Here is a 22,864-nt window from a genome sequence, read left to right as displayed (position 1 = left end):
TTGGTACCTGGGTCCCAGGCCTGGCCCCCTGGGCACATGAGTGGTCTTAGAAGGTGAATGAATGGCCTCCTCTTCTTCTTCTTGCCCTTTCCCCCAACTCTCTTTTACCTTCCCTTTGCTCTGTTAATCCCTAATCTCTCTCACACCAGGAACAGCAAAAAAAAAAAAAAGATAGAAAAGAAAGGAAAAACATTAAGCATCCTTAAAATTAATTGCAAAGGAGAAAGAAACATTTCAATTAATTTTTTCCTTTCTCACATTCTGAACTCTGACTTAGGTGCCCTTCCTAGGATTTGGGTTCACTGTGGTCAGCTCCCACCAAATAGCCCTCCCAGCATAGTGGGATCTGCTAGCTTGCTAATAGACCTCACATGGTTTTCTACACTAGCGATTTTCAAGTCAGTGTTAACTGTTTAGATTGATACTGTGAGCCTACTTATTAATCTTTTCTCTTGACTTCCAACAGTTGTTAATGAAAAACTTACATTTTCAGATCCCATTTGAATAAAGCCTCTAACATTCCTGAAATCTATTGCAAATAGTAATCTTTCTCAATTAGAGTTTTATTCCGTCCACTTTTACCACTCCTGATAACAGTACTACCTAAAGACGCTAGAGCATGTATCCAACTGTTACCATAGAAACTCTCCACCAGTATGCTCATTTACCATGTCTAACATCTGTACTTAGTCCATAGGTTAATCATCACAATTTATGACAGTTTTACAGTACATTGTTTCATCTCATATCTCGTTGGTTTCTTTTGATAATTTCCTTATATTATTTCAGGAGACAAACTAAACTACCATTGATGATTTGATTAGTGCCGTGAATAACTTTCTGTTTAAGACTAGTTACCATAATTTTGCGATATGATGAACATTGATTGAAGATAATCAAGTATAACTCAGTTTTAAAGCGAGCCTCCCAAGCCTTGGATTTTGTTACATAATTGATTGAAAGCATGATTTCCATTTAATCCAATTGATAACTATGTGTTATCCCCATAGTTAATTGAAGACATGTTATGCCAAGAGAAAACTATATGGAAAATATCATTTTATAAAAATAAGAAACTAGATATTTAATACTAGCTATTTTCCTTTTTTACTTTGGTTCATGAGAGAATTTTAAAATGAAATGTTTCCTACAGAGAGATCAAAACCCCTTTATAATTTTTATTCATAAATTCATGGAAATATAGTAAAGTAGTACATGGTGAAGTATGTTTGCATAAAATATTTTGAATTGTGCTGATCAGACATAGAAGAGAAGTAAATACTCAGGATCTTTACAGCCTGTGTTTGAAAATGGGATAATCCCTAAGAGAACATTTCCCTTTCATCGAATTGATATCTCTTGAGGGATTGTAGGGTTGTTTTTTTTTCTTTTTTTAATAAAAATTTTAGCAGGTTTGCCTGTATGTTTTTTCACTGTCAATGTGCAGTCTGTTTGTGGCTTAAATTGTTATTGTAAATATTATGTTTATCAGTAATAGTATTTGCTAGAAAAGTGCTTATTCATTTATGTGTGTGATTTGGAAAAGCTTATCACATTAAATAATATATGAGTTATAGTTAATGAGAAAGATACTTCATAAATTCATTTTTGAAAATATGCTTTAATTACAGAAATGAGCTATTGACTCAATTTTTTCATGAACTTGTATATTTTATTTAAAGACTGTACACCTATTATTTTAAAATAAGAATTTCCTTCTACAAACCTTTATAGTAAAAGGGGAATTATGGATATTTTTTTCTCTGAAATCTCTTGCATATCATGTTCTCCACAGATAAACCATTAATGGGCATTATTTTTAACATCTTGTTATGACCTTTTCTGGTGAAAGAAATAATGAATAAAATTCAGCAGATGTTTTTTATAACTAAATTTAATGTCCTAAAAGTGATGCTAAAAACTTTTTTTTTACTCAGATAAATGGAGAGATAAAGATTCTAAGATAAATTCTTTAAAATATAAAATCTGATTTTATAGTGGGTGCCTTGCAGTTTTCAATATTCTGCCTCCACATTTGATATAATTTCACATTATCATATATTTAACTATATTAAAAGGCGATCAGACATAAGAATAAATACAAGAGAAGTTGGATTGTCTCATTTCTCAGTTCAGGAAAAGCAGTTTAGTTCAGTGTTAAATGCAACTAATACTAATTTACCACATGTAATGTATTTAATCCTTCTGAAAAGCAATTATTAAATGCAAAAGAATATATATGCCACTTCCTCCATGGACAGAACTTCATACCTCACATCATTGATGAGTGGACATTCATTGCTTCCTTGCTGCATTCACCTTTTGATATCCTTCATTGATGTGAGATATAAATTAGTTTGTGTATCTTTTTTTTTTAACATGTGATTCTGAAGACCCTTCAGCTTGAATTATATACTTCTTCCATCCACAAATATGGCTGAAAGTTGAACTTGACATGGATCAATATGATCTGGGCTAAATATCTAAATGTGACTGATTATGTTAGCATCATGTCCACAGATCAATATTGAGTTTTATTATGAGCCGGACTCTATAATTGGGTGTAATCAATAAACTTTTGTCTCCTTTCCTATTGCAGTTTTAGGGTTGGACCATCTAGGTTTTTAAAAACTACATTTAGCTTACATTTAGGACTGTGCTGCTTGTGATGACCAGAAATGAGATCTCTCTGTGAATTTTAAGGAACAATGGAGCCTTAGCTCGACCATTGTGAAGAGAGCCCACTTTTATCTTGATAGCTGGTTGCTTGCCCAATATGCGCAACATCTCTTATGGAGCTAATGTAGTAACACCCCAGCACTCCTTTGGGGTGGTGTGTGGCTCGCTGTCTCTATCGTTAGTAAAGAACTCACATTGAAGACTTTGACAAAACATTAATGAAGGCAATCATAAAAGCTTGCCTTTTGATAAACCCGCAGGGTCTACAGGCGTTGAAAGATGCAATCTGTGAAGAACAATAAATTTGGGCCTTTGATTGAAGTGCCATTTGGGACGTTGTGCTTTGTCTGCATATTTGCACAAGCATGATGTTCCCTTTTTCATGTCTCTTAAACTTGAAGCCTGGAAGCATTCATTGCCATTTCTACATTAAAGTTGGTCCCATTAAAAGCTCCCTACAAAAAAAAGGCTGGAAGTGATCCAGCTGAAGCAAGTGTGTTCATTTCTGCCCTAGTTTGCCATTTGGAAAGCAGGCTTCTAGCCATCGTTGTCATTTTTTTTATGAATAGACCTGAGCTTTTTCCAGCTCAGTAAATATATACTTAAAATGTATCAACTTTTCTTAATATTAGGGTGAGGTGAGATTATGGGGTGAAATTTTTTCTATGGTAGATATTTGAAGTCGCTTTGAATGAAAATAGAAGTTCCTCCTTCCAACTGATTGGCAGGTTTTTCCCTGTCATTTTTATTTAGGCTACAAAAAATATTATATTTTATGGTTTTTGCTGAATTTGTGGCCTCATACTTTATGTAGTGCAAAGTATTTATCTGTTATCATGAGACATTCATTTTGTGTTGTTCAAAAGCCTCATTTGCTATTATTATTAAACCAGAAAAATTAAGGTACATGCTTTTCTGAATTCACAGACGCAGACCGTTTTCAGAAACATGGTATGGATGAGTTTATTTCTGCGAACCCCTGCAAGCTGGACCACGCCTTCCTGTTTAGAATACTCCAGAGGCAGACTTTGGATCATAGACTGAACGATTCCTATTCTTGCTTGGTTAGTACAAACCTATCTCATCCTGTATAGGTTAGAGTGAGAGATTTTTTAAAGTGAGAAATACTTGTTATGAAGCAGCCTTTTTTCCCTTACTCATTTCATAACTATAGTTGGAGTTAGGGATAAAGGATTCCAATCGATTGCTTCCCAATTTGAAAATTATACACTTGAAGATCACTGCTGTGCCACTCAATAGCCAGGAGAAAGGACTCGAACAGACGCTGAACTGTGGTTTCTTGGTCCCTCTGGAGAGGTGGAATGAAAATAAAAGGCTTTACTAAAGACTAAAAAAAATAACCTCTGTGATAAGATTTACTCACACCTAATCAGACATTTTAAGGTTTGAATTCTGCTCATGCAAATGGTGATACCATTCATGTCTCTCTCTCATTCCTACAAAGACTACCTAAGTGACTAGGGAGAGAAACCGTGTAATAAACAATATTTTGATGGCTGTGTGTATCAGAGGAAAGCTTTAGTTTCATCTAACCCTCCAAAAATAATTGGAATTACTTTATTAAAAAAAGAAGCATTAAATTGAGTAGCTAAACTGCTACTTTGTGTTTAAACCAGCCAAAATTTGGGATGCAAGGTATTATTTACAATTAGAAGGAAAGGAATCCTTGACTCCTTAGAATGTGTGTATTGAACTATAGCCTAAAAATCTCCTGTGCCTTTAAATCCAATGATTTATTTTGTTGGTGGCAATTCCTCTGAAATCCTCTGGCCAGAATCTCCATGTTTCTATCACCACTTAGTCTCTTGGCTACTGAACATGGTAGCTGCATGCAAAACAGTTACACTCTCTTTAAGATTTTAGACAGGACATACTCTAAGCTCATCAGAGATGTTTCAACAGTCAGGAAGAAATGGAACAAGTTACTGCCATGATCATGCTGATGTTCATTAATTCATTTATAGACTCACTATTAAGTACCTGTTATTCAGCATGCAGTTGTGTAGCTTAAACCCAATCCAGCCCAAACTTTAGAGAGCAAAACAAGTCATCACAAAACCCTCATCTGTCTTTCCAGGGGCAAGCACACATAGATTGATCATCAACAGGAATGCTTTCCTCTGGGATTCCACTCCATGGGGTTAGTTCTTGAAATGTCAGAAAGTCATTTTGACCATGTAGATGACCCCACAGGCCATATGGAGTGTGAGGAGGGCAGGTGTATCTTGAGGGCAGGTGTGATTAGAAAGAGTATTTGAGCTCGAGATGACCCTGGATGTTAACGTGGCTCAGCAGTTGATGTGCACTGTGGTCTTGAGCAATTCGCTGCACACCTCTCAACTTCAGCTTCTGTATCTATAACATGGAATCATAATAACTAGTATGCATGATAGTTCTCAATATTAAAGATATATACAGTATGTCTAGTATAGTGCCTTCACCAGCACCACAGTATTATTCTAGAGTGTTTTCTCCTCTTCCTTCTTTTAAAATTTTTTATTGAATTTTAATGCACTTTATTTTTATCTGATTTTTCTGTATTTCACACTCTTCTTTTCCTTCACTTACATGATTATTCTGCCCCTTTTGAAAACTCTCCATCCTCCCTTCTTCCTCTTTTTTTATCTTGAATTAATCCATATAATCCACTGAAATATTTTATAAACCGACTCTCCCTAACCTGGCCCTCTCTTGTAGCCAAGCTCATATACCCATCCTAACATCTCTTCTCAAGAGAACCAGAAACTACTGCTGTAAAACATTAAATTCGTTATATTTGTCATTGAAAGACAATAGACTGAGTACAATATCCAAACTATTTAAATGCCCAAATAATAATTTAAATACCACTGCTAAAACTTAACTGAAATTCTCTCAGTTCACTTTATAAAGTGCTTTTGGAAACTAGGTGATTTCCGTTATTGGGTCTGCTTTGCCATTTTCTTTTTAATTGATTCATATAGAAAGTGAAGTCTGTTGGAAGGTTATTCTTTGCAACCCACATTTTAGATGCCGTGAATAAATTTGACTAATTGTGAGTGACAGTGGAGAAGAGCGGGTTGCCCCTGCCTCACTGTGGCGGTAAAGAGAGGATGGTGTTAAGCTGTCAATGGCCCAAATCAGTTCCAAAATTGATGGCATTTGCTGTTTTAAAAACAATATGAAGCATATTGCTAACAGAAAAAAAAAATTGTCAAAAGACACTGTCACACATTTTCTGCTTATAATACCTAATAGTGCCTGCAGAAAAGTGAATTCTGGTACAGAAATAATAATAATTATTTTCTGTTGTTCTTCTTCTTTTTGCAGGGGTGGTTTAGCCCTGGCCAGGTCTTTGTGTTGGATGAGTACTGTGCCCGTTACGGTGTGAGGGGCTGTCACAGACATCTTTGCTACCTTACAGAACTGATGGAACATTCGGAAAACGGTGCTGTCATTGACCCAACCCTGCTCCATTACAGCTTTGCATTCTGTGCTTCTCATGTGCATGGCAACAGGTATTTTTACTTGCAAACACACAGTGAAATGTGGAGGGTTGAACTTGGGAAGAGAGAAAAACGTGCTTTGCCATCATCACCTAGTAACAGATTTTAAATAGCAAACACTTCTTGCAAGAGAGGAAAAAAAAACCCACAAAGGAAAAATGTACATCAATATGCTGTTGATTTAGGTGGGCTGCACTTTCTGTTTCTTTTTGCCATTAAAACCACTTGAAACACAGAGAGAGTATCTGTGAGATTGGAAGTTGCCTTTTAGTTCTTGTGTACCACCTAGTACTAGGGTCTGCCTAGCTTGAGTGTCCTCTGGATTTCTATTGTAATGCATGTATATGTCTGGGTAGCGTTTGTGGGCAGGTTTGTGAATACCTAATGATTCTTGCTTTTCCATGGTGGAATGTGTTCATTGATAAAGCAAGATAAATAATGGGTTGATGTAGATCTCTTCCCAGCCCCTTCCCTGATCCACGCTTGAAGAACAGGTATCCCCTTTTAGCACTCTGAGCCAGTGACCTCACCTCTTCTTTTACCAAAATAGCAAAATATCATGTAATGCAGGCCCCCACAACTATGCATCTCTGAACTTAAGTCTTTCTTTTATATTATTTACTCTCTTCTCCCAGTCTATTTCCAGGGAAACTTTGCTAGTGGGGGCTCCTCCCATAAAGGAGGTAGCTCTTATCATTGTACCTTGCCTCAACCATTCTTTCATCGTCACCTCTTTATTTTCTTTATATATATATAACATACATATATACATATATATATGTATATATGTATGTATTTTGGCTCTGTCGGGTCTTAGTTGCAAGCTCAGTAGTTTTGACACACTTGGGCTTGGTTGACCCCAGACATGTGGGATCTTAGTTCTCCATCCAGGGATCAAATCTACATCCCCTGCATTGGAAGGCAGATTCTTAACTAACTAGACCACTAGGAAAGTTCCTATCTCCCTCTATTTTATTTCCTTTCTTCCCACAACCCTAAGCCTCACAATAACAGAACAATAATACTAACTATGTGAGGGAGGGCAAGCTACTTCATCTAGTTGTGTCTCCACTTACCTGACTCTAAGAAAGATAGAAGAGTATCTCTCTCAGAAATCAGCTGTTGTGATAGAGATTCATCAAGCACTTAGAATAGTGCCTGGCTTGGGAGTGGTGAAAAGAATGTTCAGTTCAATTGCTAAGTCGTGTCCAGTTCTTTGTGACCCCATGGACTGCAACACGCCAGGCCTCCCTGTCCATCACCAAATCCCGGAGTTCACTCAAACTCATGTCTGTTGAGTCAGTGATGCCATCCAGCCATCTCATCCTCTGTCGTCCGCTTCTCCTCCTGCCTTCAATCTTTCCCAGCATCAGGGTCTTTTCCAGTGAGTCAGTTCTTTGCATCAAGTGGACAAAGTATTGGAGTTTCAGCTTCAGCATAAGTCCTTCTGATGAATATTCAGGACTGATTTCCTTTAGGATAGACTAGTTGGATCTCCTTGCAGTCCAAGGGACTCTCAAGAGTCTTCTCCAACACCACAGTTCAAAAGCATCGATTCTTCAGCGCTCAGCTTTCTTTATAGTCTAAATCTCACATCCATACATGACTGCTGGAAAAACCATAGCCTTGATTAGACAGACCTTTGTTGGCAAAGTAACATGTCTGCTTTTTAATATGCTGTCTAGGTTGGTCATAACTTTTCTTCCAAGGAGCAAGCATCTTTAATTTCATGACTGCAGTCACCACCTGCAGTGATTTTGGAGCCCCCCCAGAGAAAAGAATCTTAAGGGATAATTTACATTGTCTAAGTGTGGTTATCCTGTCAAGCTACCTTTCCATTGTTCTCTTCATCTTCCCTACAAAACTCCTCTCACCATTTTCCGTGTTTGGCTCCCAGCTCCTCACTTTGCTGGTGAGCTTACTTGAAATGGATCTCCTCCTCCAGCTCTACCCTCTTTACTCTCATGGGAAAGTCAGTGCTATGGGATTCATAAGTCCCTCTGCTTCTGCTAAAGTCTGCTCATTTTCCCCAATGTAGCTATTTCAGCTCTCCTCTTTTTATTTTATCATTATTTTTTTTCTGCCGCTTCTTTTGTTAATAATTTCTGTTTCTCTCGACTCCAAGTGTGGCATGGTGTTTTGTTTTTATATCTGTTCTTGAACTTGCTCTCTCATCCTGAGAAATTTTTTCTACTTCAGTGAAAAATTCTACCTTGGTGGTCTTGCCACTTTCCACAGCTTTAATGCTGACCTCCCTTTATACAGATAATTCCAACTAAATTATTCTCCTAAGCTATAGGTCTCTATCTACAACTGGCAGCTTAACTATTCTGCTGATGCTTTAAAGTCTCCATGTATAAAGTTAAATCCATCATCTCATGAAGCCAGCTCCTATACCTCTCTGAGCTCCTAGCAGAGTGCCTGACAAAAAGTAATACCCGAGCACAAAATCTAAGTGTTCAGTAAACATTTGATGAATGAATAATTGACTTTATTATTAATGAATGGCCTATCCATCTTCCATTTGTCTTTTCCTTTTACTTCCCTGGTGTCTCTGCCTGCAATGTGAGAGACCTCAGTTTAATCCTGGGTTGGGAAGACCCCTCGAGAAGAGAATGGCTACCCTACTCCAGTATTCTTTCCTGGGAAATTCCATGGACAGAGGAGCCTAGCAGGCTGCAGTTCATGGGGTCGCAAGGAGTCAGACACTACCGAGTGACTAACATTAACTACAGAGTTTAATCACTTTTCCTGTTCAGTTCAGTTCAGTTCAGTCGCTCAGTCGTGTCCGACTCTCCGCGACCCCATGAATCACAGCACGCCAGGCCTCCCTGTCCATCACCAACTCCTGGAGTACACTCAAACTCATGTCCACAGAGTCGGTGATGCCATCCAGCCATCTCATTCTCCGTCGTCCCCTTCTCCTCCCGCCCCCAACCTTTCCCAGCATCAGAGTCTTTTCCAGTGAGTCAACTCGTCGCATGAGGTGGCCAAAGTATTGCAGTTTCAGCTTTAGCATCAGTCCCTCCAATGAACATCCAGGATTGATCTCCTTTAGAATGGACTGGTTGGATCTCCTTGCAGTATAAGGGACTCTCAAGAGTTTTCTCCAACACCTTTTCCTGTTACCCCAAATTAAACCCCCTGCACTCAGCAAACATTAAGGGATTGGGTGAGATGCCAGAGCAAGCATGAGACAGTCAGGATAACCGGATGACTAATCTTTGATAGGCAAAGTAAGGGGCTGTTGTAGTAAAAATGATCTCTTCTCTCTCCAGGCTCTATCTTAATTCCTCCTGACCAGTGGGTATCAAAAGCTAGCCCTCCAAGTTTAGGCAGCAGTCTGAAATGTAAGAGGATGAAAAGGTTGCAGTGAAATAGACAAACCCAGAGAGCACAATAGGATCAGCACGTTTTACTCATTAACACAGAAAGGTGAAATTAAAGTGAGAACATTAAGTGGAAAATTTAGCTAATGGGCCCCCGAAAATGCATGTGTTTGAGACACATGTTAATGCAAAGTTACTGAGGTAACTGGGAGCTCCTGCCACCACATGGGAGGCATCGTGATTTGAATCTGTAGGTTGCCATAGTTACTTCTATTCTATAAACTATTGTTTTTCTTATGATGGTACACTGTAAAGTGCAATGTAAGGTATGTTTATATGTTCACACATATATTATACTTACTATTACACATTAAGGACTTCTCTGGTGGCCCAGGCTGTAAAGAATCTGTCTGTAATGCCAAAGACCCAGGTTCAATCCTTGGGTCAGGAAGATCCCCTGGAGAAGGGCATGGGTACCCACCCCAGTATTCTTGCCTGGAAAATTCCATGACAGAAGAGTCTGGCAGGCTGTAGTCCATGGGGTTGCAGAGAGTCAAACATGACTGAATAACTAACACTTTCACTTTTCATTACACATTAAATCCATTTTCCAGGTTAAAATGTGTACATATGCAGGTATCCCTGGGTGGGGTTTTAGAATAGTCGGTTTCAATAGTCAGTAGTCAGTTTCTGATTCAGCATTTAGGTCAGATATATCTTATTAAGAAAAAAGAAAGGAAAGAGTATAGGTTTTAGGGAAATTTGAACCTCAGTTTAGAGTAAAAATGTTCCAAGATAACCTTAAAGACATAATACTTACTATAATGTTTAGAGTCTAACAAATGTCACTCAGAAATGTCATGCTGTCACAGTGAAAGAATTAAAAGAGGCAGAAGGTCTCTACTTGAACCTTGACTCTGAAACTTGCAAACTGAGCCATGTTGAGCAAATCATCTAACTTTTCTGAAACTGGGCATTATCATATGGAAAAAGGGAAACATTAAGGTGAAGATCCTATGTAAATATAAAGTACAATACCAATATGGATTGGACATTATTCTAATAATGTTTCCCTTTGTCAGCCATCCAGAAGCATGTGAATCCTGAGAGGAAGAAAAATGTGAAAAATAAGTAGTTATGCAGGGCTTCCCTGGTAGCTCAGCTGGTAAAAAATCCTGCAATGCAGGAGACCCAGGTTCAATCTCTGGGTTGGGAAGATCCCCTGGAGAAGGGATAGGCTACCCACTCCAGTATTCTTGGGCTTCCCTTGTGGCTCAGCTGGTAAAGAATCTGCCTGCAATGCAGGAGACCCTGGTTCAATCCCTGGATTGGGAAGATCCCCTGGAGAAGGGAAAGGCTACCCACTCCATATTCTGGCCGGGAGAATTCCATGAACTGTATAGTCCATGGGGTTGCAAAAAGTAGGACACAACTAAGTGACTTTCACTGCAGGCTGAGTCGAAATATTTCAGTGTGTGTGTAATTACACTCTTAATTTCTTCAGTGATAGAAGGTTCTGGATTTTAGCAACCTCCGCTTGTGAAAATAAACTTCTCTCATCGCTGTCAGTGGCGTCTGATATTTATCCAGACTTCCATTAAAAATACCATCAGTGTCAAGTCTGACTTTTCTACAACGTTGGCCAGATTCTCTTGTGATTTTCCTTCTGTCAAGACACAGCCTCAAAGAGTCACATTGTTCATTACCTGAACTTCCTCTGTCAAAAGTTCAAAAGAAAGGAAGACTGTCTTTTGTTCAGGATGGACACGAAGGACAGCAGTGCTGTCTGGCTCTGAATCATTTCCAGGAACCCATCCTGTCACAAGGAACTCAGCACTGTAGACGTGTGCATTCCCAGCAGACCCAGCATCTCTGAATAGCACTCTGTTTCAGGAGTAAGAGAATAGAGTTCAACAGAAGAGATCTGGCTGGTACTAAGACCCAAGGAAAAGAGAGAAAAGGAAAGGAAGACAGAGAAAAGTGAATCAAGGACAGAAAACCGACCCAGTCCTGCAGGATGCAGCATGCTTGCCTCACACAGCCGTGAAGAACACGGCCCCACACTCAGCCTGGGCGCCACTCAGGGCTGTCAGCGAGGAGAAATGAGACTTTCAGAGACAATGCCTGTTGGGCAGAGTTCTAGGTTGATGTACGGGCTTAGACATCCTGGTTTTGTGAGTCAGGCTGAAGGTGGAGAAACTAAAGCAAGAGCACAGAAGGGCTTTTGTGTCCCTGTTTTATGTGAGAGACGCAGAGGTGACTCTGACTCTTGTGTGATCTAGTAGGGCCATCTTTGAGCTGCTGTGTTTCTGACAAAGGCCACCTCAGCTGTGCAAGCTTTCAAGTCCAGCAGCATAACGTGACTGCAATTTATGTGTAAAGCAATCCCTGCCTTCTGTGGATTCCAGATCATACCACAGAATGGCACGCAGCCTTCACAGGTACAAATCATCATATCATGATACCTCCGTCTTCAGAGACAATGACATTTCCTCTTACCTGTCACTTCGAAAATCATGCCTCAACTTCCTGTCTCTCATTTTAGAGACAGGGGTGCACATTTTGAGTCAAATCGTAGAAAATTGCCTCAAACAGTCTCATTGAGAATTTTCATTATGACATCTTCATTCTGCTCTTTTGATATATGACTTAGAGAAATTAAGTGTAAGTATCACACCCATTATTTATCTAGAGACTCACTTCTGGGACAGGGGAGCAAGCAGATAAAATGTCATAGCAGGTGAAACTTTTACCATGTGGCAGACCTGACAGTTTTTATCCCAGGTGCTTCATGTGTAGAAGCAGAAAGGACAGTTAGCAATGAGGGTCTTTTAAATACACACTGAGGAACTATTACTGATTCTGTCAGAAACTATATTACAACCCAAATCTGCCTCAATCAGACTTTCCAACAGAAATACCTATACCTACCCAACCTGGAGTTCAGTACTATTGATAATTATGATTTTTAAAATAAGACAGAGTCAGAAACTGAGCAAGGTGGGGAGAGATTTACTATATTGGAAAGAGCGCTGAGCAGTCATCATATCTGTCTTCTTGCCCAGGTCCCCCACTTTTGAGCTATTTTTCTTGGAGCAATTGGTCCTTTCTGAGCCTCAGTTTCCCCATCTGTTCCTTGTGATTAATATCATCAATTTTGCCTACCCCATGCAGTTGCTAAATCGGTCAAATATGATTATGTAAACACTTTGTAAGTGATAGTATATCACTTAAATATCAAGCAGTGATATTTTGCATAGGGTATGGTAGTTAAAGGGCTTCCCAGGTGGCGCAGTGGTAAAGAATCTGTCTGCCGATGCAGGAGATGCAAGTTTGATCCCTGAGTTGGGCAGATCCCCTGGAGGAGGAAATGGAAACCCACTCTAGTACTGTTGCCTGGAAAATTCCACGGACAGAAGACCTGGAGGGCTACAGTCCATGGGGTCACAAAGAGTTGCACACAACCAAGTGATTGAGTGTGCACACACACGAAGTATTTAATAGCTTTGGGGAATTTCTCTGTAAAGGACTGACAGTGCAGAGATGGATTTAATAGTGGTATCAAGTAGCTCACTCTGTGCAAGTCTTAAGCAGGAAGATGAGACTGGGAAAGCCTTAAATAGGTGCCTCACTTCACCTACTGTCCATGATCATTAAGAAGGAGCCACAGGGAGGTTCTGGGATCTCCTCCCCCACCTTCTATCCCAGCCCCTCCTGTTGCTGGAAAGCACTGGGGGTCTAACAGGACAGCCACATAGACACAGCCAAAGCAGCAACCAGGTACCCCATCACCCAGCGTAAATAAGTTACCAGACTGCACCTTGCGGCAGTAATTACCAAGGTCACCTAATCAATTTTCTTTCTTGTCACTCCGCACCATTCATGCACAGCAAACAACTCTTTTTTTTTTTCCCTAAAGAAATGCATTAAATAGCCTACTGAATGTAAGTCATTGCAGAAGAAATAAGGCAAAGGGCTTTTTCAGTATGCCTTAGAATAGCAGCCCCCAAATTTTTTGGCACCAGGGACTGGTTTCGTGAAAGATAATTTTTTCCACAGACTGAGGGAATATAAGCCTTGGGGAGCGGCTGTAAATACAGATGAAACTTCTCTCACCCACTGATCACCTCCTGCTGTGCAGCCCAATTCCTAGCAGGCTATGGACCAGTATCGTGAGTTGGGGACCCCCGTGTTAGAATATAGATCAAGTTAACAGTGAAGAGAAGCAAGAGCTGCTTTTCTGGTATAGCTTTTCATAAGTTTAGGACTTTTCAAGCCTCTTAGCATCTAAAATGTGAAAGAGAGTTTGAGGTCTCAAGTTGGATCTCAGTGTGGTTTTCTAACATACTAAGGTTTTTAAAGAATATAGTGTGTGAATCTATTGCATTAAAAACAATCCAGTGAAACAAACAAACAATATATATATATATATATATATCCATCCAAACATTTGCTATCACTATTGCACGTCAGTTTGGTACTTTAACCCTGTATTGTATATGTATGCTAACCCATGAGTTCATACTGATGTCTCTGCCTCCAATCCAGTACCCCAGAGTTCATATTAACCGTCCTTTCTTGCTTATTTGTAACTTTTCTCTTCAGCAGTGAGAAACTTGGCTTCCACCATCCCATCCATTTATTTATTTGTTCAACCCCAGAATATGTGTAAAGCAGTTTCAAAATTCACCAACCGGAGTACTTTGTGTACAGGTCCTTCAGTCATCAAGCTTAGAGTTTCCAATCAAAACTGTCTTCCAAGGTTCATCATGACACTTCCTTGCCTCCCTCACTCCATCAGTGAGGTTCTGTCATACAATACAGTTAGAGTCACTTGCACAATATGCATTCCATCCTGGGGTCCCTCAGCATTCCAGTTGATATAGAATTTTTTTTTCTTTACGGTTATATACAGTGAAGTTCACTCTTTTCCTGTATGGTTCTTACAGTTCTGTCAGTTTTGAGATGCATTGAGTCGTATATTCACTACCCTAGTGCCAGTTCTGTCACCCTAAAAGTTCCTCCGTGTGCTCCCTTTATAGTCAACCATTTCATTAAATTTTGTCTTTTATTATTCCTTCCTTCTACTTTCTTGGATTAATTTTTTCTACCTTCCTAAACTAACTCATTAAATTCCTAAATTTAATTCATTACTAGTCATCTTTTCTTCCTTTTCTAAAATAAGTATTTAAGGTTCAATTTCCACTAAGTACTGCTTTTATTACATATATGCATTTTGATACTGTATCTGATTAAAATTCATTGTAAGTAATTCTAAATTTCCATTATAATTTCTTCTTAGACACAGAGTTATTTATAAGTATATTTTAGAATTTCTACAAAAGGGAATCTCTTTTGGTTAGATTCTTGAAAATTGATTTCTAACTTAATTTCTTTGTGTTCAGAGAATGTAATCCATGTGATATTGATTCTTCATAACTAGAGACTCCTTTATGGCCAATTATGTGTTAAATATTATAAATGTTTCATCTTGCTTGAAAAATATGTATATTGTGTAGCTTCGTGGGGCAAGCAGGAGTTGTGTGATTCAAATCTTCCAAACTCTTACTGATTTTTTGTGTACTTGATCTGTAAGGTTATAACCAAGGTGAATGGAAAGCTGCCACTGCAGTCATTGTTTCTTCCTCTGCTTCTACCAATTTTTGCTTTGTAATTTGAGGCTGTTTATTAGGTACTTCAGGTTTGAAATTATTAAATCTTCCTGGCAAATGGCAATTTTTCTCATGATTTAATGGCCCTTTTCATAATTAATAATGCATTTTCAGTTCAGTTCAGTCGCTCAGTAATGTCCGAACACTGCAACCCCATGAACCGCAGCACACCAGGCCTCACTGTCCATCACCAACTCCAGGAGTTCAACCACAGCCATGTCCATTGAGTTGGTGATGCCATCCAACCATCTCATCCTCTGTCGTCCCCTTCTCCTCCTGCCCTCAAGCTTCCCCAACATCAGGGTCTTTTCAAATGAGTCAGCTCTTCGCATCAGGTGGCCAGAGTATTGGAGTTTCAGCTTCAACATCAGTCCTTCCAGTGAACACCCAGGACTGATCTCCTTTAGGATGGACTGGTTGGATCTCCTTGCAATCCATGGGACTCTCAAGAGTCTTCTCGAACACCACAGTTCAAAAGCATCAATCCTTCAGCGCTCTGCTTTCTTTATAGTCCATCTCTCACATCCATACATGACCACGGGAAAAACCATAACCTTGACTAGATGAACCTTTTTTGGCAAAGTAATGCCTCTACTTTTTAATATGCTGTCTAGGTTGGTCATAACTTTCCTTCCAAGGAGTAAGCGTCTTTTAATTTCATGGCTGCAATCACCATCTGCAGTGATTTTTGGAGCCCAAAAAATAAAGTCAGCCACTGTTTCCACTGTTTCCCCATCTATTTGCCATGAAGTGATGGGACCAGATGCCATGATCTTAGTTTTCTAAATATTGAGCTTTGAGCCAACTTTTTCACTCTCCTCTTTCACTTTCATCAAGAGGCTCTTTAGTTCTTCTTCAGTTTCTGCCGTAAGGGTGGTGTCATCTGCATTATCTGAAGTTACTGATATTTCTCCTGGCAATCTTGATTCCAGCTTGTGCGTCCTCCAGCCCAGCATTTCTCATGATGTACTCTGTATAGAAGTTAAATAAGCAGGGTGACAGTATACAACCTTGACGTACTCCTGTCCTGATTTGGAACCAGTCTGTTGTTCCATGCCCAGTTCTAACTGTTGTTTCTTGACCTGCATACAGATTTCCCAGAAGGCAGGTCAGGTGGCCTGGTATTCCCATCTCTTGAAGAATTTTCTACAGTTTGTCATGATCTACACAGTCAAAGGCTTTGGTGTAGTCAGTAAAGCAGAAATAGATGTTTTTCTGGAACTCCTGCTTTTTCGATGATCCAGCAGACGTTGGCAATTTGATCTCTGGTTCCTCTGCCTTTTCTAAAACCAGCTTGAACATCTGGAAGTTCACAGTTCACGTATTGCTGAAGCCTGGCTTGGAGAATTTTGAGCATTACTTTGCTAGCGTGTGAGATGAGTGCAATTGTGTGGTAGTTTGAGCATTCTTTGGCATTGCCTTTTTAAGGGATTGGAATGAAAACTGACCTTTTCCAGTTCTGTGGTCACTGCTGAGTTTTCCAAATTTGCTGGCATATTGAGTGCAGCACTTTCACAGCATCATCTTTCAGTATTTGAAATAGCTCAACTGGAATTCCATCACCTCCACTAGCTTTGTTCGTAGTGGTGCCTCCTAAGGCCCACTTGACTTCACATTCCAGGATGTTTGTCTGTAGGTGAGTGATCACACCATTGTGATTATCTGGGTCGTGAAATCTTTTTTGTACAGTTCTTTTGTGTATTCTTGCCACCTCTTCTTAATATCTTCTGCTTCTGTTAGGTCCCTACGATTTCTGTCCTTTATTGTGCCCATCTTTGCATGAAATGTTCCCTTGGTATCTCTAATTTTCTTGAAGAGATCTCTAGTCTTTCCCATTCCATTGTTTTCCTCTATTTCTTCTCATCAGGTGACCAAAGTATTGGAGTTTCAGTTTCAACATCAGACCCTCCAATGAACACCCAGGACTGATCTCCTTTAGAATGGACTGGATGGATCTCCTTGCAGTCCAAGGGACTCTCAAGAGTCTTCTCCAACACCACAGTTCAAAAGCATCAATTCTTCTGCACTCAGCTTTCTTTATAGTCGACTCTCACATCCATACATGACCACTGGGAAAACCATAGCCTTGACTAGACGGACCTTTGTTGGCAAAGTAATGTCTCTGCTTTTTAATATGCTATCTAGGTTGGTCATAACTTTCCTTCCAAGGAGTAAGTGTCTTTTAATTTCATGGCTGCAATCACCATCCTCAGTGATTTTGGCGCCCAGAAAAATAAAGTCAGCCACTGTTTCCACTGTTTCCCCGTCTATTTGCCATGAAGTGATGGGACCGGATGCCATGATCTTAGTTTTCTGAATGTTGAGCTTTAAGCCAACTTTTTCACTCTCCTCTTTCATTTTCATCAAGAGGCTCTTTAGTTCTTCTTCACTTTCTGCCATAAGGGTGGTGTCATCTGCGTTTTACATTAAAGTTTCTTTCAATGGATATTAGCGTAGCCTTCTTTTGGCTTTTGTCTAATATATGTTTATTCTTTTAGTGTCATATTGACACTACTGTACTCTTATGTCATATAAATAGCAAACTAGATTCTGATTTAATTATCCAGTGTAATAATTTCTATTTTTAATCATTTTAGTTCATTTACAATTATCAGGTGTATTGAAATAAGTAAATGCATTTCTACCATTTTATTTGAGACTCTTTTTGGCTTATGTTTCTAAGTTTTCTGTTTCTTTATTGCCTCCTTTTTGTTTCATACAGGTTATTTTCTTTTTTTTTCTCCTCATTTATAGTTTTCACCGTTTGATATTTTACTTGTATATTGCTAAAATTTTAAATCTTACACTAATCAGTGAATTTCCTCTCATTCTGGAGAGTGGAGACTGCAGAGTCCTTAGAATATTTGTGTGTGACTTAACATACTTATACTGTCTATTAGTTTAATTGTATCCTTACTTGTTTTCTCATCTTAAGCATTAGACATTATTTTTATTGTTTTTATTATTTTATACTCAATAGTTGCTGCAGTTTAGAAATTATATTTTTCCCAAAGTATATTCTTAAAATAGAATACCCATAGATCACAGATTTTTATTTGGAGTTATCTTTGTTTCATTGACATTTTTGAAAGAAAATTTTGCTTGTTATACATTCTACTTTGCTATTTTCTCTCCAAACTTTGAAGGTAGCACTCCATTTTCTTCTGGCTTACTTTGTTAAGAAGGCTTCATTACCGTTCTTTTAAGGGGAATTTAACTTAAGACTTTTAAGGTTATTTTGTTTTTTTATGTTTTGTGGATTAACTGTATGACTACATGTGGATTTCTTTTTAAAGAATTCTGTTTGGGATTTTTGTGGATTTCTGATCCACATGCCTTGATGTTGGGTAGGTATAAATTTCTTGTGGAATTTTACCTTGATTGGGATATGAAGATCCATGCTTGTCATCAGTTCTGGGATATTGTAATCTCTTTAAGTATCGTCTCCCCTCTAACCTTGCTCTCTCTTAAATGCCAGTTAACCATATATTAGGCATTTTATCTTCTATATCTCTAAATATGTCTAATATATATTCTATCTACTTATTTCTCTAGTTTCATTCTGTGTAATATTTTTAGTTCTATCTTCTAGCTCAGAACTCAGCAAATTTTTTCTATAAAGGGCCAGATAGTAAACATAAGAAATATTTTGGACTTTTTGGGCAATAAGGTATCTGTCACAGTTACTTTGCCCTTCCTGTAGAGCAAAAGGGGTCAATGGACAGTATATAAATAAATGTGTGTGGCTTGTGTTCTGTACAAATTTTATTCACAAAGACAGGTGGGGGCTGTAGTTTGCTGACCCTTACTCTACTTCCACATTTCTCAATAAGCTATGACATCTGCCTTTTGATCTACTTATTGTTAACTTCCATTCTCTAGGTGTGTTTATCTATTGTGTCTGCTGATGTTTTTGCCATGGTCACTGTTTGCTTATTCTGCTAACAGTTTTTGTAGTAAGCACATATTCTTGGATTAATCTGAGGAAATTCTAATTCAAGGCCCAGGTTGAGAATGCTTTCTTCCCAAAAGAACTTGCTTTTGTTTTCAGTTAGTGATAGGAGGTGCTACGGGAGCTCTCTTATTTTCTATCTTAGGAATTCCTCAATTGCACGGTTGGTACCAGTTTATGAAGTCAGGCATGTGGTGCATATTCTCAGGAATGACTCTTTTATTCAGTCTATAGATGTGGTAGAAATAGACTGATTTCCTTGTTTGCTCTTCTTTGCAAGGATATTTATTTTCTGGCCCATCCTTTCACTGATGGTATAGCCCATTCAAGAGTCCCATTTTTTGCAAGCATCTCTGGTTCAGCAACCCCTAGAGATGGTCTCTGACTCACGGTGCATCCATCCCCTTGAACATAGCCATGAAAGTGAAAGTCTCTCAGTTGTGTCCAACTCTTTGCAACCCCTTGTACTATATGGTCCATGGAATTCTCCAAGCCTGAATACTGGAATTGGTAGCCTATCCCTTCTCCACGGGATCTTCCCAACCCAGGGATCGAACCTAGGTCTCCCACATTGCAGCCTGATTCTTTACCAGCTGAGCCACAAGGGAAGCCCAAGAATATTGGAGTGGGTAACTTATCCCTTCTCCAGCGGATATTTTCAACCCAGGAATCAGACGGTAATCTCCTGCATTTCAGGCAGAATCTTTACCATCTGAGCTATCATGGAAGCCCTGAACATAGCCGTAGACCTCCTTGAAACTGACATTTGCCTCTAAGGCAGCTCTGGTGTTCACATTCCCCTTCAGTTTCAGCTCCTTTTTAATTTTTCAGTTCATTTTTAATTTTCTTGCCCTTAGGAGAATTTTTTACTTTCTTGTTTGAGTGAACTCCGGGAGATGGTGATAGACAGGGAGGCCTGGCGTGCTGCAATTCATGGGGTTGCAAAGAGTGGGACATGACTGAGTGACTGAACTGAACTGAAGTATAACATAACACTTAACAGTATACCTATTTTTTTATTCAGTGTTTAGGTGCTCTGCAATAAAGAGGGACTTTTGGAGTATTGTGTCAGCCTACTAGGAGCAAAAATTACGTGAAAAAACTTGCATTTTGAGAAAAATATTTGGATATCTCTAAGGAGAACCTCCTGAGACCCTCTCCCTAATCCTTCTGTTTCAAGCAGCACCTGATTAACTGCTGCTCATCCATTGCATCTCTGCTTAAATATTGTTCTCAAACTACATCCTTACCTAAAATTCAACTTACAACAGAGCTTTGTGTTTATGTCCTTCTTAATGTAAGGTACACTTACTGTCTGATTTTTATGTTTTATGCCTTTCCCTATTATAAACTCTGCTAAGGCAGGAGACATTTCCGTTAGGTTTATATTTTGTCCCCAGGACCTGGCCAGTACTCAGTAAATATGCGTTGAGTAAGTTAAATGAATGACATTGGACCATCTATTTACAGATTTTATAGGTGACATGTTGGAACATTTCATAAATACAGCTCACAATTAAGTGTTCTTAATGAATCAGTTCCAGTGAATTTTATGGCCTTTGGAAAGACCCCATATAACCAGCAAGATTGTGTCATTTTGGTGCATAGAAATCAATGACTTAAGACAATGAAATACCCTTTTATATATAAAATTGAAAGTGATTATAACAAATGATAAAAGACTACAGTTGATAAGGTTAGAGGGAAATTAATAATTCCATGTGCTGTAGGTCAGAATGTAAGCTGATCAGTGCTTTCTTAAGAGGCAGTTTTGTGATATATATCAAATGCCTGCAAATGTCATCTTATTTGTCCTAACTCAGGCTACCATGACAAAATATCATAGACTACATGGCTTAAAGAACAGAAATGTATTTTCTAACAGTTCCGGGGACTAGAAGTCTGAGTTCAGGATGCCAGTGTGCTTCTGAGGAGGACCCTCTTACTAATTTGCAGATGATTGCTTTCTCTCTGTGTTCTTACAGAAGGGAGAGAGAGAGAAATACTCACTCTTCCTCTTTAACAAAGCAACCAATCCAATCAGATTTGTGTCCCAGCCCTAAGACCTCATTCCACCTTAAGTACTACCTAAAAGACCTCTCTCCAAATACAGTAATATTGATGGTCGGGACTGCAGCTTATGAATTTTTAGGGAAATGCATTTTGATCCATAACACTATTTAACCCAACAATGTACTTTCAGGAATTTATCCCAAGGAAACAATCAGAGGTTAAAAATATGTAAGATTGGTTATTACAGCAGTATTTATGGTCTTCAAAAATGGAAAAAGTCTAAATTTCTACTAATGGAATATTGGATCAATAGGTTGTGGTATATCCATATAATGAAATTCCATACTTCCATTAAAAAGCATATCTTAGGATGTTTAAATGATGTGAGAAAATGTTTATACTTCATTAAAAGAATCTAATTATACATCAGGATGTGTAGTATATGTATAGATTTATAGAAAGAAGACTGGGTTATATTTACAAAATGGTATTACCAGTTGTTTCTGATTGGGGCATTTACAAAAATGTTTGTCTTTGTGTTTTTCTGAATTTCCCAAATTATGATGTATATAGTCCTTTAATTTTTTAAAAAGTTATTTTTTAAAATAATATTAGGTATTGATTAGATATAGTACTTATATCAGAGAACACTGTTAACCTTAATTCTCTTTATTTTTATTTTAAAATTCTCTCAATATTTTATTTTTCTTTAACTCAAGAGTTGTGTGCAATAATGATTTTAGTTTGGTTCTAGGAGAGGCCAGTTATGAAATACTTGATAGCTATCCTTTACCTGTCTATCACTACTTTACCACAAAAACTAAGTCACAAAATTGCATGTCTTCATAGTGTCAAATTCCTGCTCTTTTTGCAGAAGTATCTAAAATCTCCAAAGAAAATAGCATACAGTTGGAAACTCAAAAACGGAAAGGATTAGGATGGAGGAGGGTTTAGAAAAAGAGAATATGATTTTTAAATTTCATTTCCAAGATATTCGCACCTAGAAAATTGGCTTCTTCTATTTCAGTGAATGTATAGGTGTAGAATTAATATCTGCTTCTAGATATTTAAATTTTCAGGGGAAGTGAAAGAACACTGACTATGTATTGTGTGACCATCTAAGTGATATATCCTTTTGTTTGAAACAATAGGAGGTATTATAGGTTAGAGAACAAAAATGAGAGATTACTGTTTTCTCCCTCAGCTTCCACCATTTCTCATTCTCGCGCTGTGTCTTTCTCTTTTTTTTCATTCTGTTCACAAATGGATATTGGTGGGAAATACATGAAGTACAAAGTGACTTCTACCTGCTGTGCTGCAGGCAGAATTGACAATTCATAAAGACCACCCTCCAGGTGTGTCTCCCCTTCTCACTCTCTCTGGTGGAAGCCAGGATGTCATATATCCCTCATCAGAGAGGCCAGGTGAAAAGCAGCCAGTAAGAAACTCAGAGGCACCATGAACTTTATCATTTGCCTACTCTTTACTTGTAAAATATCTTTTACCACAAACCACCAAACTGCCAGGATAAGCAAACTTCCCTGAGGAGTTGGGAAAGGAAGAGGTGTGTGAGGAGGGGAAAGGAAATCTCATCAGTTTACCAGACTTTTCTATGCAGTATTAATTCCTGGGGTGTTTATTCAACCCATAGATTTCCCAAGCACTCTGTTGCAGGTGGTATGCCCACTGCTAGAGATTATAAAGCAAAGGGCA

At 38.6% G+C, this 22,864-nt stretch overlaps 1 protein-coding gene across 4 annotated transcripts in view; it reads left to right on the top strand.

The window, feature by feature from the left end:
• Positions 1-22,864, top strand: part of CADPS2 (calcium dependent secretion activator 2) — a 593,849-nt gene that overhangs the window by 407,742 nt on the left and 163,243 nt on the right. For all 4 annotated transcript variants that reach the window (XM_055421183.2, XM_088834647.1, XM_055421182.2 and 1 more), the window contains 2 exons: positions 3,607-3,743; positions 6,010-6,197. In XM_055421183.2, the coding sequence (XP_055277158.1) occupies positions 3,607-3,743; positions 6,010-6,197 (325 nt within the window). The remainder of the gene's footprint in view (positions 1-3,606; positions 3,744-6,009; positions 6,198-22,864) is intronic.

Source organism: Moschus berezovskii, chromosome 3 (genome assembly GCF_049115385.1).
Source record: "Moschus berezovskii isolate FMDL1 chromosome 3, NW_MosBer_1.0, whole genome shotgun sequence".
Lineage (NCBI taxonomy): Eukaryota > Metazoa > Chordata > Mammalia > Artiodactyla > Moschidae > Moschus > Moschus berezovskii.
Note: the sequence above shows the minus strand (reverse complement) of the source record. Positions and strands in the feature narration are given on the sequence as shown.